An 18147-nucleotide genomic window follows, 5' to 3' on the forward strand; every position below is an offset into this window, starting at 1 on the left:
AACATTGTTGCGCTTATCACATAAGATAGTGAACCTTAGATTAGTATATGATGTTTTTAATGTTGATGTTTATTTGTTTTATTTAGTATTTCATTAGGTTGTTTTAAAGACATTTTCAAACATTTTAAAGTCCTTGACAATGTTTTATAATAAAACTTTTAAATGTTTATTTATGCATGAGAGAACATGCAATGATAACGTTAGATTAGTAGAAATTTAGGATCGTTAAAACACAAGAGGAAGATTTTGTTTCCATCTTTACTTTTAATGTAATTTAGTTTTGACTTCCTCACTCAATTTCTTTCTCTAAATAAAATGGAAATGGAGTGATTGTATTCATCATATGTATGTGAGCTAAAACTCAAATCCCAAGGATAATACATGAAGGAAAAGAAGAAAGGCGGGGAAAAAGAGTGGTAGAAGATGGGAAAAGGAAAAGGAAAGTGTCTCTCTTAACAAGAACAAATTCACCAAAGTATGCTCTTGTTTTTCACGAGAAAGATAAAAATGATCAATTGTCGTACAGTGAAAATATAATAAAGTTAACGAGAAAGACAATCAACAGCGCATTTGAATGCATAAAATAAAAGGAGCATGAACAATCAAACAAAAAAAAGGTAAAACATTATCACCAAAATATTTGTCTTGGGATAAGTAAAGATTTAAGTGATTTTACCGCATCCATTTTATACTTACAAATGATCAACTAGTACCTTCAATCTCTTCGGATATATCAGAGTTGTTTCCAGATGACTGAAAAATTTTTGCAACTTCAAGTAGCCTGATCAAATTCTTATTTCCTCTGGTACGAGCTTCATCAAGCGGAGTATTTCCCCATCTACATATTATCCCATAGTCTAAGATGATGAAAAATGAAAATGAACAAATGCATTATATGTGAGCTTTGATGAATAATTCCATTTTAATCCAAGTGATCATCAAAATAAGTATTCTTAGGTGAGTAACTCCCAGAAGATCTCAAAGAGAGTGTCATTGTCAAAGATTATGAAGGTGGACATCAATGAAAGAAATACTTGTCTAATAACTTTGTCAGGGCATCTCTGAATAGTAGCTAAATCACAGTCATAGCTTAGAATCAACGTAAATAGATCATATCATACCTGTCCGTTGCAAAAACACTGGCTCCAGCATTTAATAGGACCTCTGCAAAAGGATACAAACCTTCTGAGACAGCTATGTGAAGTGGAGTCCGTTGATCATAGTTTCTAGCATTTGGATCAATGCCATTAGCCAGAAGCCCTTTCAGAAAGCCCAAATCCCTTCTTGCGACAGTAGAACAAAGAAGTCCACCAGCATCATTAGCAACAATGGTTGCTCCAGCTTTGGCAAGTAAAGAAGCTACTTGCTCATGTCCATTCTGAATGGCTTCAAGTAAAGGCATGTTCCCAAACTTATCTGCATGCACCACACAAAATGACATGGGGCTACAAGTGGAAGACAGTTTTCAATAGGCCAAGAATGTACACATATCAATTGTTGTTCAAGGTTATCGAGATCTTTGCGGAAAAGAAAAGCTTTACAAAAATATATAGTCATGAACAAAGAAAGGAGATTGGGCTTAATGAACGGACCAGCCCATATTTTCTAAGTTAAAATGGATGTGCGGCTAAAAAGGGTTAGATTCGTTACTTCTTTCAAATTACAAAAAATTGGAACATACTTCGTATAAAGGGGTTATGTATGACAATTGCAATAAAAAAAATGCCGGTAACACACAGATGAAACAACAAATGGACACATAAGGGAGACAAAAAAGAAATGGTTAGTATAGTAGTTCAAAAGCTCACCTGGAACATTAACTTGTGCTCCTTGTTCAATAAGAAAACAAGCAATAGCTTCATATCCTTTCGATGCAGCAAAATGCTGAAAAAAGAACTCGTGTATTATGAGCACTATAATTGGATAAATAACAATTAAGGAACATGATAGGAATTGTACTAGTAGAGTTAGGAATATTAGTAGGATTTTAAGTGTATGCGAGCAGTAATTTGTTATAAATGAAGGGAGTGGAAAAAAAAAAAAAAGGTAGACATTGATTTAGTTGATTTAGTCATTACCCAAGCTTCCCGCTGGATAAAGGATTATGAGCACAACTACTCAACTCATGACTTGAAGTTAGCAAATGTGGATTCACTTTAAAGATTTGGAGACACGGTTTATACAAGGAAAATGTTCAAATTTTGATGAACCGCAAGAGCCTGAAAGACTTTTCAGGCCGAGCTAAACATGAGGCAGCACAAATGATTGGAATTGACTAAGGATTATGACCCTTACTCGACTCCATATTGTATCACGTAAGTCAAGGCAAATGTGGTAGCAGATATCTTGAGCAGGAAGACAACTCACTCATTAATCCTAATTATCGAGCAAGTTTGTTACATATGGACTTGGAGCATGGATTCATGTTTTATTTAGATTTGATGGAGTCAAGACAGGTGAATGAGCTATCTCTAGGTTGAATGAGCTGTCTCTAGTCTCTGACAATGGCCTCCCCTTTGGCACAAGGATATTTGTGTGTGCCCAGAAACATTAAGCTTTAGAATGATTTATTAAATGAACACATTTTGCCATTTTCTATGCATCTTGATAAGCATAAAGATGTACCAAAATTTAAAACGATACTATTGGCTGTGTAGCATGAGGAGGGACATAGAAAACCATGTCAATAAATGACAGGTTTGTCAACAAGTAAAAACTTCGAGACAAAAACCAACAAGCTTAGTGTTGCAGTAGATGAGAAGAGATATCTATGGACTTCATTATAAAGTTGCCGAGGAATGTTAAGAGGTTTCACAGGAATTTGGGTCATTATTGACCGACTCACCAAGTCAGCATATTTTCTCCCTAGAAGACCTACTTTCTCTGTACAAAGTGGGCATAGTTGCATATGGAGAGATAGTTAGGCGACATGGGGTGCCAATTTCAAATGTGTTAAATAGAAATACTCGCTTTACGTTCAATTCTTGGAGGAGTCTATAGAAGGCGATGGGTACGCAGGTGGTGAACCTTAGCACCACCTTTCATCCCCAAACCAATGGCTAGAGAGAGCGATTAAATTGGACTTACGAAGACATGTTATGAGCTTGTGCATTGAATTTTGTAGGTAGTTGGGATAGATGTATGCACATGATGGAGTTTTCCTACTGCAATAGTTATCAAGCAACGATTGGGGTATAACACCTTTGGAAGCTCCTTATAGAAGAAGGTGAAAGTCCTCTATTTATTAGGACGAGGAGAACACAAGTTGTTGGAACTTAAGTTGGTCAAAGTCAAGAATGAATCAATCCAAAGGATTAGAGCTAGGATGCAAATTGCACAAGTAGGCAAAAGAGTTGCACAGACAAAAGGCAAAGGGATTTGAATCTTGCAGTTGGTGGGCATATGTTCCTAAAGGTAGCTCCAATGAAAGGAGCGTTGAGGTTGGGAAGGAAGTGGAAGCTAAGCTCATGATTTGTTAGGTTTCTTGATATCTTGGAATGGATCGGCCTTGTGGGTTATCATTTAGCTTTGTCGTTACCTCTTGCTATAGTCCATGATGTATTCCATGTTTCCATATTGCATAAGTATATGGAAAATTCATCCCATGTAATTGATTGAGAACCACAATGCTCGGATGAGAGTTTGAGTCATGTGAAAAGGTCCATACAGATTCTTGCAAGAGATCAGAAGGTTCTACTTAACCGATTGATAGCCCTAGTCAAAGTCATTTGGTAGAGCCACCAGTTCGAAGAAGCGAGTTGGGAGTGAGAGGACAAAATGAGAGGCAACTATTGAGAGCTTTTTTAAGGATTGAGAACTTTCAAAGACGAAACTTCATAAGGGGGGACGAATGTAATGTACATGGAAAAGAAAAAGAAAAAAGAAAAAAAAAAAAAAGCTTATTTAAGTCGTACATAATCCTAGGAGTCGGTTCAGTTTCATCCCCAACTTGGCAGCACAACTCCCTGCCTCAACTCTCTCTTACTTGCCCGATCTCTTTCGTGTTTGGCTGGTTTAGGTCAAGCGAGGGATCATCCACTCTCAGACGCACTTTCGCCTGCACCATCGTCCTCTCATTTTTGCTTCTTATTCGTTCTGACAGTTTTTCAATGTTGATTGGTTGGAAGTTGCAGTTTAGGTGAGTTTTCTTGTTTTTGTTAGATTCATGTGATTTTGTTGGTATTTTAAGCATAACTTACGAATTTTTGGGTCCCATTATAGGAAATGCACAACATTTGGACACTTGAACAACATTGGTGGTTAGTTGAAGAGAAACCAGCAAGGATTCAAACTCTTTCAAGGTGAGGAATTTTGGGTGATTTTTATGGGTCACTCTATTGGGTAAGCCAATAGTACTAGAGATTTCTGTGTTTATATATTTGTGATTGTTTAGGTGCTTTATGGTTTTAGATTTGTTCAGGTTGGGCAAGGATATTCTTGGGTAGCTTGATTGGATCGGTTACTTGGACCTTTGGGTAAAAAGCATTTGGATTTTTATGATGCATGCATGGTTGATTGTATGTAATTTAGCGTGATGATCTGTTTAAGGTATAGTATGTTTTTTTAAATATGTGGTTTGCTTAGTGGTGCTGCCAAGCATATGATGTGGGGAGGGGTCTGATTACACAATGAACAAATAGCGCATATTAGTGGTTCTAGCATGCTTAAAAGCCTTAGATAAGTGTATCTAAATCCTAGTTTGTAAGACATTTACCTTTCATTACATGTTATATATGTTTCCATGTATGTTCTTATAAGGTACTATGCTAGAAGAATCTGCACGACGGTTGCCAACTAACCTTTAGTGGTGCTGGGTCTTACATGAATGGCTCACATAAATATAATAGTTGGTGATCAAGAATGATTTTATGAAGTTCTAGGTTGGAATAGGCCCAACACGACTAGACTGTTGCCAACTAACCTCTAGTGTGTTTCTTCTTACCAGGTTGTCCCGTCCCACACATGCACCACAGTTTGTACCATTTAGGAATAGGTAAAGTGTCCTTTAGACACTATGTTTTCGTATTTTTCAATTAAGGCCATTATATACAGACACATTGGTGTATATTTATTGTCAGGACTTTGCATGTATTCAGTACTATGGGCATAGTTTCAGCCTTTAAGTGGGGTTACTTCCTAAATATACTATTATTCACCCATGTTACTTTTCTTTTTCTTTTCAGATGGTGCATAAATCTACAAGGGGTGTGGCAATGACATCCAGTCTAAAGGCCATGGTGAGGGACAAGCTAAACATCATGTTACTTGCACATGCTCAGCGTTGCAGTAAACCACTCTCAACGCTTACAACATGCGCGCTAAAAAAATTTCATTAATAGCGTCTCAATGCCACTTCCAATAATAGTTGGCTTGTGTATGCTTTATGGTTTTTTCAAATATTACTTGCATGATAGACTCTAGAATAAAAGAAACAAAATTAATTAGGGGTAAACATCTCACATATTCAAATTTGTTTGTGTACCCTCCCCTGCTTAGTGTTGTTATTGAGTTAATAATGAAAGATATTGTGCTGGGTTAATAAGATTAAGAACTGATTGTGATGCTTGTTAGAATCAATTGAATTAGGGGAATCATGACTTTTTCGAATAAGTAGATAAAGTGTTTGGTTACTATTTTTTTTTCAATTGAACTGGGTTATTTTTGTAAATCCAAGATCAAAATTACAATCGGATGAGATTATACCATGAATTGGAAACTTCGGTAAGATTGATTTTTTTTCATGCTTTTATTTCCTTTTGTTTTAATTCATCTTAATTTACAAGACAAATATTTCCCTATTTAATTTCTTTTGCACTATTTTATTTAATTTCTTTTGCACTGCATTGGGGAACTAATCCACTCATAATTTTCTTAACCTAATTAGTGACGTCACCCATACATTCATGCATAAGTCATAATGCGGATATTTATATTAAATAACCTTGAAATAAAGTCATGGTCTTACGTAAATAATTCAAAATACGAAATTTAACATAACTCTAAAACATATAAAGAGGAAGTATCTCGATGCAAATGACATACAAACACGCATGAGGTTGTATAAATTACGTTACATGACATAATATTTAATACCTTTCATTTCCTTTATACATTTCATATTATAACTCATTTATGCACGGCAACATTTCTCAATCCATTACATGTAAGCCTTACATCTCATCCATAGCATTTCAATTCATTTCATGTAACAGTGCAACGGATTACATGCATACGTGGTAAACATTTCATAACAATTCAAGAATACATAAACGTTGCATAACATAGAGATTTCACATACAATATGGTGCATGTAAGGGCCACAGGCATGCACCATCATACATTAAGCTAACACCAACGGTAAGGTCACTTACTTGGTTGGCCTTGATCGAAGTTACTCACTATAAGATAATCGCCTCAAGATTACAACTCCAACGCCTAACTATTTTCTATAAGATTCCACATAACATGCTTAGGGTCTATTCAAGCTAAACATCAGGTTTAATTACCAAAGTAAGTCCCAAAACTAATCTGATTTAATAAATAAGAGTCATACTGACCTCAAATGGCTTAAACAAGGTAAAAAAATGGCTTCAGAAGGGTCGAAAACTTGGGAATCGGTATATTATACGTATACCAAGCCATCAAGCCGAGGAAAGAATGGAGCCGAGTCGACGAAGCCAAGAATGCCGAGCCGAGTCGCGTATGCGTGCACGTGCGAGCCAAAGGCGGGCGTTTCTTCTGGGCGCGGATCGTGTATCCACTAGACTTGGGCCAAAACAAAAGTCGTGAGCTAGACAGTGAGCTGTTTTACACTGAGCTCCTGGGTTGGTTCGAGACAGATTAGATTTGGGTCGTGAGCATTCTGGGCAAATTGGTGAGGACCGAGACAAATTCGGGTTGACGTGGACGTGGACCCGGACCTGAATGTATCTTTTTCCTCACCCAAAAGCAATGCAACCCTAGTTCGTTTACCCCTTTCTGAATCCGACGAGACATGCAGCGATTGCGACGCCGATTCTCTTTGCTTCCGTCGCAGTTCTTCCTCCGGAGACTTGTGCAGCAACTCCTATCAACACCAATTTCACAGATCTTCACGAAGCAAACTCACTCGATTTCCCTTTCAAAATACTCTTGGTTTTTCTCTCTCAAACGCAGTTGTTACCTTCCGAGAAAAATCAATTGGGTAGAAGCTGAAGAGTTAGAGAAACGAGAGGTTTAAAGGGTCCATGGGGGTGTTTCAAACATCATAATAATTGTCTTGTCCTTTCGTTCCCATGTGACCTCCTCTACTAGTTGGTTTCTCCACTACACTCTGACAAATGCAATGTTTCTAGTGCATCGAGTTTTAATTTTGAGAGCCAAGATCCCCAACGATTTTTCCTCATAGCTTAAGTCCTCTGCTACATCAAAAGCCTCATAATCCATCACATGCGTGAGATTGGCCATATACTTACGAAGTACAGATACATAAACCACGTTTTGTTGGTGGTAGGGCTAATCTATACGCAACGGGTCTAATCCGCTCCAAAATTTCAAAAGGTCCTATAAAGCGTGGACTCAGCTTGCCTTTGCGTCCAAACCTTAGGACACCTTTCATTCAGGCCACCTTCAAGAACATCATGTCACCCATTTCAAACTCTAGATTCTTTCGTCTTGAGTCTGCATAACTTATATGTCTGCTCTGAGTTGTACGCATTCTTTCTCTGACACCTTACATTGGGGCCACCTTTAAAAACACCATGTCGCCCACTTCAAACTCTAGATTCCTTCGTCTTGAGTCTACATAACTTTTATGTCTGCTCTAAGTAGTACGCATTCTTTCTCTGATCTTTTGCACAACCTCATTTGTGACTTGGACGAATTCAGGACCCAACAATTCACGTTCCCCTACATCATCCTAGCACAATGGTGTCCTGCACCGTTTTCCATATAACGCCTCATACGGGGTCATGTCAATTATTGTCTGATAGCTATTACTATAGGCAAATTCCATGAGTTGCAATTTCAAGTCCCAACTTCTAACAAAGTCAAGTACATAAACACGTAACATATCTTCTAGAATTTGGTTCAAACGTTCTGTCTGTTCGTCTATCTATGGGTAAAATGTTGAACTGAAATCCACGCGAGTACCTAATGCTTTCTGGAGTCCGCACCAAAACACCAAAGTAAACATGGGTCTCGGTTTGATACAATTGACACAGAAACTCCATGCAATCTAACAATTTCCTTCATGTATAGTTGTGTCCAATTGTCCATTGTGTAAGTGGCTTTACCAAGAAGGAAATGCGCTGACTTTGTCAATCTGTCCACAATCACCCATATGACCGTGTAACCCTTCAACATTCTTGGTAGCCCTACTATGAAATCCATGGCAATATTCTCCCATTTCCATTCTGAAACGATTCAAATTCCAAAAATAAAATAATGATAATTAAGTGCAGCATTTAATCTTGCCAGAAAATGCACAATTTTTGGCGAGACAATTATTACCATGTTTGAAACGCCTCATAGACCCTTTAAACCTTTCTTTTCTCAAACTCTTCGGCATCTACACAATTGATTTTCCTATGAATGTAACAATTGCGTCTGATAGAGAAAAATCGAGAGTCTTTTGAAACGGAAATCGAGTGAGTTTGCTTCGCGAAGATCCGTGAAATCAGTGTTGATATTTGGGGGTTTCGAGTCGTAAGATTACATGGAGTTGCTGTAGAAGTCTCTAGAGAAAGAATTGCAATAGAAGCGAAAAGAATCGGCATCGGAATCTCTGCATGCCCGTAGAAATCAAAAAGGGGTAAACGAACTAGGGTTGCGCTGCTTTTGGGTGAGGAAGAAGATACATTCGAATCCGGGTCCACATCAACCCGGATTTGTCTCGACCCTCACCAATTTGCCCAAAAAGCTCACGGCTCAAATCCAATCTGTCTCAAACCAACCCAACAACTCAGTGTAAAACGGCCCACTATCCAACTCACAATTTCTGTTTTGGCCTAAGTCCAGTGGATACACGATCCGCACCTAAAAGAAACGGGCGCCTTCAACTCGCATGTGCGCGCAGACGCGACTCAACTCGCACGCGTACGTAACATCGGCTCGACATCCTTAGCTTCGTCGGCTCGGCTCCGTCTTTTCCGCAGCTCGACTTGGCTTGTCGGCTTAAGGTCTCGACTTGGCGGCTTGGTATATGTATAATATATCGATCCCTATGTTTTCGACCGTTCTGAAGCCATTTCTAACATTGTTTAAGCCATTTGAGGTCAGTATGGCTCTTATTTATCAAATCAAAATAGTTTAGGGGCTTACTTTGGTAATTAAACATGATGTTTAGCTTGAATAGTTGTGAATAGACCCTAAGCATGTTATGTGGAATCTTATTACAAATAGTTAGGCGTTGGAGTTGTAGTATCGAGGCGATTGTCTTATCGTGAGTAACTTCGGTCAAGACCAACCAGGCAAGTGACCTTACGGTTGGTGTTAGCTTAACGTATGATGTATGATGGTGCATGCCCTGTGGCCCTTGCATGCACCATATTGTATGTGAAACCTCTATGTTATGCAATGTTTATGTATTTTTGAATTGTTATAAAATGTTTACCACATATGCATGTAACCCATTACACTCCTACCATGAAATGAATTGAAATTCTATGGATGATATGTAAGTCTTCCATGTAATGGATTGAAAAATGTAGCCATGCATATATGATGCATAAATGAGTTATGATATTAAATCTATAAAGGAAATGAAAGGTATTAAGTATTTTGTCATGTAACGTAATTCATGGGACCTTATGCATGTTTGTATGTCATGCGCATCGGGATACTTCCCCTTTATGTTATGATAGTATGGGCTCGTACATTCGATATTTATGTTCGTCATAATATCATGCGAGCCTTTTCTTTGCTGTGGTGTCCGTTGACATATAATACGTTGTGCCTGACCAAACCAGGCCCAAGGTTACATATACGAGCCTGCCAGTGGGCCCATGTGCGCATACGTGGTCTGTGTGTCGGAAAGTACCATACATCCAACCCTGCCTGAACCTGAAAGAGTCTAAGGCTATGTAAAGTTTAAGAAAGATAGGTCCCACTCATGTTTGCATGTGTATTGCATATCTAACCCCAATAGTAGGTGACTTACTGAGTATTTTATAAAATACTCAAGCCACGTGCTACCATAATTTTTCAAGTAAAGGCAAGGCTCCCATGCACAAATGACGGTGGATGATGTAAAGACCATGGAAGATGAAATGGGGCATAATAGGGTAGTAGATGTTTTGTTTTGAGTTTTATTTAGAAATGAATGTTTGCATTTAAATTTCTAGTCTGAGTGTTGTTAAATGTTTTTCTATTATGTTAAATTTCGTATTTTGAACTATTTCTCCAAGACCATAACTTTATTTCAAGGTTTTTTAATATGAATTTTCAAATTATGACTTACCCATGCATACATGGGTGACATCTAAGAAAATGAGTTAAGAAAATGAGGGGCATTGCATAATCACTTTGGTTCATTTGAGATATTGACTTGGCTCCACTATTCCTACAGTTAGTGAAATCAGTTTATTTGGCGGCCCTCTAAAACTGACCACAAGCAAAAATTTCATCGATGGTTTTAAATTGGCAAGTGGCTTATTAAACATTCACCATCCCTTTTTGGTGGACGAACACCATTCTCTTTCTCTGCCATCGACAAATGGGCCTTGAACCTTTTCAAGGTCGTCCAAGTGTTTTTAAGAACTTTTCTTTTTCAAATTTGCTTACAACTAAAATGAAACAGGTCGCTAACAATCTTGACTAGGGAATTTTTCCAATCGTATATGCTAAAACTTGATGACTTCTGGTAAGATATTGCAGCATATTTCGTAAAGACAACTCAGAAGAGTACACTCTTTTGCAATTTGGCAGAGGTGGGTGATCTGGAAGTTCTAAATATGTGGCGTGCTTTCACATGAACAGACAAAACAAGCCGGGGTTCCAAGGATGATCTCAATGATACCATGATGGAGGTGAGTTAAAAGTAATTATATATCCCTGATTAGTTGACTGGTAAGAAAAACCTAGCAAAAGCAAACAAACAAAAAATGCCTATGGCTAGTTCGCAAAAAATTATTGTCAAGCAAGATATATAATCATGCAGAGATTCAAATAAGGAAAATATATATAATGGTAATACTACATAAATTCTACTCTATAAAATTTTATTCTCAACCATATTAATTAGAACGTAATAAAAGAAGATAGAGATAACTCGGCTAGAAGAAACCATACCAGAGGCGATCTTCCATCATAATCTGTTTTATTGGGATCTGCTCCTGCTTTAATCAACCGTTTGAGTTGATTTAGATCCCCATCATGAGCAGCACAGTTGACCTTAATGGCTAACTCAAGTTCACGCTTTTGAATGTAAAGAATTATGTCAGATTCCAAAATTTGATCTTGTTGGTTGGAATCCTTTCCCTATGAAAAGAAAAGATTATAATTATGGCATAGAATTAAAAGTTTAATAGCTTAAACAACCAAAACTTTTAAATTCCAAAAATAGATGGGAAAAATTATTGACCAAGCTGGACTTGATTCAACCAAACATGAACATTAGTAACCTCCCTTGAATAAATATTATTTTAATAATAATTAAATTTTTAGAACAAGATATGAAACCTTTAAAAGAAGTAAGGAAAAGAAACAGAAAATGTACAAAGTTACAATCTCCCAAAAGGGAAGGAAAGAAAAGCAAACATTAAAATGCTGAATCTAACGAGGGGATATAAAAGCATCCCAATCAAAACAAAGATCATTGAAAGAACAGTGATTAAGTACGGATGATAAAGAACTCTAATGCAAAGATTTCATTAGAGATTAAACCAAACATCACTGGAAACGTAATGATCAAAAAAGGATAATAAAGAACTCCAATGGAAAGATTTGAATTAGGCTAAATAAAACTGCTTAAGCATTCCAATTAAAACCAACATCAAGAGTAATGATCAAATAAGGATGATAAAGAGAATGGGAAGATTTGATCTTATCGAATATAGAAGCTTAAGGAAGATAAAATGCTTCATTGTCTTATTCCTCTATCAAAAGCAATACATATATACATGTGGAAGTCTGACCAATTTACAGCTAACGGAATTACGCATAACAACTAACATACATTTACAAAATACAATTCATTATAAACACAAGAAATAACCAAGTTAGTTAAAACCCAATCCTACCCCCCTCAAGATGGCTTAAGAGTCGAGAATTTCTATCTCGGAAAGTAAAGAAAATATATTGGGGGTTAGACGAGCTTTTGTGAAGATGTCTGCTAGGCTGATCGAATGGGCAACAATTTAATAAAACGAGAAACTACTTTGTCACGGATGAAGTGGCTATCCAATTCTATGTGCTTGGTTCTCTCATGGAAAGTTGAAATTGTTTCTGTATACTGCAGCCTGGTTATCACCAAACAAAAAAGGAGGAATAAAAGTAACTTGTAAATCGGTGGATTGCTTCTTGGATTTCCCATGACCAATGCATCTCCCAAAAAAAGTAGAAAACTGTAGAATATTTCTGAATATCTAAGAAAGAAGCCCAATCAAAATTGTAAACAATTTGATTGAAAGTTTAAAGAAGCTAGAAAGTAGAGGTCTTGTCTAGGTGCACATTTAAAGTACTGTAGCCATTAATGTGCAGCTTCAAGACGAGATTGGCAAGTGTTTGCCACGAATTGATTCAATTTGTTGACAACACAGGTACTATCATGTCATGAGAGGCTGAGATATAAAGGACCAACGTAACTAACCTTCAATAGACCATAAGATCACTTAGTAGTTAGATCCTGAAGCATGTAACTTTAAAGTTTGATCAAGAGGAGGAGGGATTGGCTTAAATCCAAGAAGACTAGATTTTTCTAAATGTTCCAAAGTGTAATGCCGTTGTCAAATACAAAGATCCCGAGAAGGCCTTGCAAGTTCAAGATTGAGGCTGACAACAGACGAGTAAAGCGATAAAGGATGAACCAAATCCTTGGGTAAAAAGAGAGTAACCACGATGTAGGGACCTACCTCCCTTTCTCCATGTTTTATTTATTTTAACCGAACCTAGGCTATTTAATTAGTTCTTGAAGTCGTCTTTACGACCTCAGTTTGTTTGGAGATTTGTTAGTTAGTTGGACTTCCTCTAATGTATATATTTGTCTATGCTTGTACTTTGAGGCAACTTATTCCATTCTTAATAAAATTGCTGAACTTAATACATCAAGTGGTATTAGAGCGAATGCCAAGAGCCATTTCTTGGATCTGCTCGAGTACAATATGGCCTCTATCGAAGTGGAAGCGTCCCCACTTTGAAGTTTTAACATTGAAGAATTTGAATAATCAGGGGAGGACAGAAACTACAACTTTGAATACCAAGATCGTAAGGAAAGATTACCAAGAAGGAAACAAAACGATGTTCCTATATTGGGTAAAAAACATGGAGGGTTTCTTCAAATATGCCAACACATTCAACAACAAGAATGTTAAATTGGTAGCCTTCAATCTCAAGGTGGGTCCTCGACATGGTGGGATCAATTACAAAACAATAGATGGTGCTATAGAAACAACAATCAAGCAATGGCCTAAGATGCTCTGTTTGATGAAGAAGTGGTTTCTCCCTATCAATTACCGACAAATCCTATAACAACAAATATCCACAATGCAAGCAATAAGGACGTTCTATAATTGATTATACAGAGGAGTTTCACTGTTTGGGAGCTAGGAATAACTTATTGGAAACAAAAGAACAAAAAATCTCAAGATTTGTAATGGTCTGCAAGATGACATCAAAGAAGTTGTATGTCTACATCCCCTTTCCTACCTTGCAGATTCGATTTCATTGGCCACTAAAATTGAGGAACAAGATAAAGTGAAGCCCATCAGAACATATCAAAGAAGGAATAATTGGGATAAGCAACAACAAGCTCATCGAAAAGTACAATCAAGCCCACAAAACGTTCCATCAAGTAAGCTCTTCCACATCCAACCAACAAGGCAAAATGGATGAGCACGCAAGCAAGAGAAACACCTCAAACAAAGATTTGTAAGGTACAAATCCTAGGAAAATTTCTAACCCTTATAACCAGTCATCTCTTGGGAAATGTTTTAAGTGTAGGCAACAAGGACATAACTCTAACGAATAGCATCAAAGAAGAACCTTGGCCACACAACAAGAGACCAACGAAGAAAGTGACCTCAACAGGAGCGAGGCATTTGGGTAATAGGAGTTAAAGAGGGAGGGAGAAACACTGCAGTGTGGACACAAAAGGGGAAAGGTTAGCACCATTGCCAAAAAAGGAAAAAAAAAAGGCATCTTAAAGATAGGAACGAGAGTTGGGTGATTAAGGGAAAAAATTATTCAAGTGGGTTGAGGATGTGAGCTAGGCTTTCAATTCCTCTTTTATTATTATTATTTTTCTAATTTCTTTTAGTAGGAAGCTTCATTGTTCGCTTAGTAAGATGTGAGTTGGATTGAGAAATTATTTAATTTTATTTCATTTCTATTTTTTTAAAATTTGTATCATTTAAAAAATATCGTTACTTAATTATTAACCATTAAGCTAAAAATAGATAATTAATATATTACATTGTCGAAAAGAATTTTGATACCTACAAAAGTATTGGTTATATTAGATATTGTAAAACATGTTGTATATGACCTGCCAAAATTTTAATAAATAAATTCTTGATAAACGTAATTGTAAATATGGATCTAAATTATATGTCACATCTACTTTCACTGTAAAAAATATACTATTTTCTTTTCTTTTAAGAGGAAATCTAACTTCAATTGCAACCACATTTTCCCATAATAAAATTGTGTTTCAGCTTTTGTAACCAAAATAGTGGATATAAAATGAGTAGAAGAGTGACAAATACCAAAAAGGCAAGTTTACCTACCTCAAGGGCATTGTCTAAGATGATCTGTCCATCTAAAAAGTGTAATTCCAAGGTTTCTTTAAATGATAGTTTATCGAGTTGCAAGATCTTGGAAAACTCACGAACCCGAACATGGTAAGGATGAGGAGAATTGCAAAGGAAAGAAATTTCGCCAAATGAGCTATATGTTCCAAGACACCTAATTAACTCTTCATCTTCAGTATCCCAGTTTTCAACTTCCTCCTGTGAATAAGTCTAAAACAATAAATAGATATACGAGAACAAACATAAATCAGACAGTCTTTGGAAATAGAGCCTTTCCTAGATTGATTCCAATCAATCTGTACGAAAGATAGGTTGTTTCACAAAAGAAGCAAACATAACAAGCAAATATACTACTATTCAACTAATGAAATCTCTACTTTTGCATGCAACAAATTTTAGGCAATACAAGGATTTTTTATCTCACATCTATTTGAACATTTTTTTCTATACAATGGTACTATATGGTTGCATTGTTGGCATAGATCTAGCAACCGAAGTTAACAAGCATGTGTTTTCAGCAACAAGAGCATGATAAAAGATAAATTTATAAATTTTAAGTTGATAGAAATTGTAGGCTATTTAACAAAGGATAAATACTTCGCTGAAATATTCTCCTGACATAAATAAACGCCACTAAATAAGAGCCGAAGTGACTAGTGACCAACAAATTACCACCTAGAAGTTATAAAGCAATATAAAAAGCTATTTTTGTTTAAATAAATAACTGTGAAAGCTCTTGGAAGATTAGGCACTAAATAAAAAATGCACAAAGAGATTGGAACTGAAAGACTGAAATTCGTACCAATTCACCATGACATACAACATAGAGTTGGTCAACTAAGTTTTCACGTTCAATAATCATTTGTCCAGGGAAAAAAGCCTCTTCACGAACTTTGGTTGCCTGGTACAGGAGAAGAATGAAAATAATAAATTAACCATGAAATAGACATGAGCTTTCTTTCCTTAGGAATGACTACAACTTTTTAATTCATAGATAGGTTCTATTGGTCGTTCTTTTTTTTTTTTGTTTAAACGGCTAAGATGTCAGATTAATTGCATACTTGGGTAGATTGAGATTCGAGCTATGGAAATCGATGATAGGAAGTGACTCTTGTCTTTTAAGAAAGCCTTCACCAGGACTAGTGGGGGAAAGGGAAAACAAAAAACCCTAAAGTTCATACACACGTCTGTTAAAGAGTAACTACGCAAAGCTTTGTTCAGTTTACACCGTATTACTATGGGTGTGTTGACCATTTAATGGCCTCCAAGCTATCAAGAATAGGAAGAATCTTCCCGAATGAGTTGGAAAACATTTTTGTACGAGGTTTCCTGTTAATTATGTGAAGAATCTATCTTTTTTCAGGAGAAAAAAATCAACTTATACCTTTAAACTTCGCCGGTTGTATCAATAAAAATCCTAAATTAATAATTGTATCAATTAAAACCTTAAAATTAACTTGATTGCATTAAAGTGAACTCGGAATTACCTGACTAACATTAATTTTCTACCAATATCCTACTGAAGTACCAAAACTTGTTTTATTTGATTCATCCTTGATCTCGATAATATTGCTGGTTCTTATGCCAAGGGAGAACTTTTTGAACTTCATCTGAAGGACGAAAGGAATATGATACAAAAATGTAAATTGAAGTGGTTAAAAGAAGATGAAAATACCAAATTTTTTCATAGATATTTGGTAGCAAGGAAGAGAGATTTTGATTTTGGAATTATGCCCATCCGAGGGTGTGTCTTTATTATCCTATAGAGAAATAGAAGCTGACAACTGTTGAAATTTGGGCAGCACTTAAAAGGTCTTGGTAATAACAAGGCATCGAGTTTAGACAACTTACTATTCATCATCATGGTCATTCGAATTCAACCCTTAACAAGAGTTCATTTGTTTAGAACAGAAGAAAGAGCCTATAACTTTCATCAAAGATTTTCAGCCAATTAGCATGACTTCTTCCATTTATAAGATTATTGCCAAGGTGCTAACTAGAAGATTAAAGAAAGTAAGTAATGCTTCCGATATTCATCACTCATAGTGCATTCATTGAAGGACGTGGATTCCTAATTTGATTAGGAGACAACAAAATAGCCTTGAGAAAAAGTTAGAGACAACGTGTACAACTAAAAAATAGCCCCAAGAAAAAAAAAATTGTCCATCATTATGAGATAAAGATTATTAATGAGCTTACAATTCGTTTTATGAATCCCTGAGAGCAACCTTTGAAAAGAGAGACTTCCTTAATGTATGGCTCGTACAATTTCTGTGATATCTGCAACCAACACACATAAATAATAATAAACACACGCATCAAATACTACAAAGACATTCATTCAATTGTACCAATTACGAGTAATCAAAAGTTTTGTTTGTTTCTTTTTATAAAAAAAACATTTTATTGATAAAATGAAATTAAAAAATTGGGGTGGTAAAACTCTGGAATTTACACACAACTTTTTCAATGGGTTACGAGAGATGATAGACTATAGCTACAAAAATATGGAGACAACTTACACCATGTTAGAGCCAAGAGAGAGATTCAAGAAAAAAAAAACTTCAAAAATGTCACCCCTTATCTTTGAAGAGTCACAAATTCCTTTTGATTCCTATAGACCAGTGCCCTAGAGAAATTGAGACAAAGGATCTTGTGGGAAAAGGGTTATTCCCTTAATATAAATTGGTTAATTTTATGCCAAAGTTTAGAAAGATATTTCTTAGTTATTTTATTTTCATTTCTTAAAATTAAATTTTGTTCTCCATGTTTTAAGAGATTTAACAGCACGACATTCTCCCTATTATTAAAGGATTTAGTATCTCAGTTTGTGGACTGTTTTCCAGCCGTGATGCATATTTATTAGGTTGTAATTCTGAAAAGTAAATTCAAGGAGAGCAATAAATTTTCCTCTCTAAATTCTTCATGGTATAAACGAAGGTTCTGTGCTAAAATGACTATTTTCTTCTTTCTGCCTTGATCCATCTCTTTATGTCTAAATATGATGAACAAGGAGATAACTTCCACCAAGACTGTTGAATTATGAGTTTTTTTTGTTTTTTTTTTTAATTACATTCAGTTTTTTCAATTTGATGGTGTTTCTTTTTTAAAAGTTAGATATGACATTTCAGTTTTTTGTCTTTTAGGTTCTTTTTTTTTTTTTTTTTCTTTTGTGCAAGTTTTGTGATATTAATTATGTTCT

General features: G+C 36.0%; 1 protein-coding gene and 1 long non-coding RNA gene across 5 annotated transcripts in view; one reads left to right on the forward strand and one right to left on the reverse strand.

Annotated features, from left to right (window-relative positions):
• Positions 1-560: 560 nt before the first annotated feature.
• LOC111450722 (potassium channel SKOR-like) overlaps positions 561-18147 on the reverse strand; it is a 25729-nt gene continuing 8142 nt past the window's right edge. Inside the window, exons 6-12 of one of the 3 annotated variants that reach the window (XM_023090997.1) lie at positions 17145-17225; positions 15748-15846; positions 14922-15155; positions 11269-11457; positions 1809-1884; positions 1183-1416; positions 561-838 (exon numbers count right to left, since the gene is read on the reverse strand). In XM_023090997.1, coding sequence (XP_022946765.1) covers positions 786-838; positions 1183-1416; positions 1809-1884; positions 11269-11457; positions 14922-15155; positions 15748-15846; positions 17145-17225 — 966 coding nt within the window. In that variant the 3' untranslated portion in view covers positions 561-785. Of the gene's footprint in view, positions 839-1121; positions 1417-1808; positions 1885-11268; positions 11458-14921; positions 15156-15747; positions 15847-17144; positions 17226-18147 lie in introns of all 3 variants that reach the window. The other 2 variants (XM_023090989.1, XM_023090983.1) reach the window with 2 other exon arrangements.
• On the forward strand, positions 3145-5493 carry LOC111450742. Of its 2 annotated transcripts, XR_002711871.1 has the most exons (4): positions 3145-4138; positions 4222-4301; positions 4946-4993; positions 5184-5493. It is a non-coding gene; the product is annotated as an uncharacterized LOC111450742 (long non-coding RNA). The 2 variants fall into 2 exon arrangements; XR_002711870.1 differs by having other exon boundaries at positions 3145-4301.

This window comes from Cucurbita moschata, unplaced genomic scaffold (assembly GCF_002738365.1).
Source record: "Cucurbita moschata cultivar Rifu unplaced genomic scaffold, Cmos_1.0 Cmo_Scf00001, whole genome shotgun sequence".
NCBI classification, from domain to species: Eukaryota; Viridiplantae; Streptophyta; class Magnoliopsida; order Cucurbitales; family Cucurbitaceae; genus Cucurbita; species Cucurbita moschata.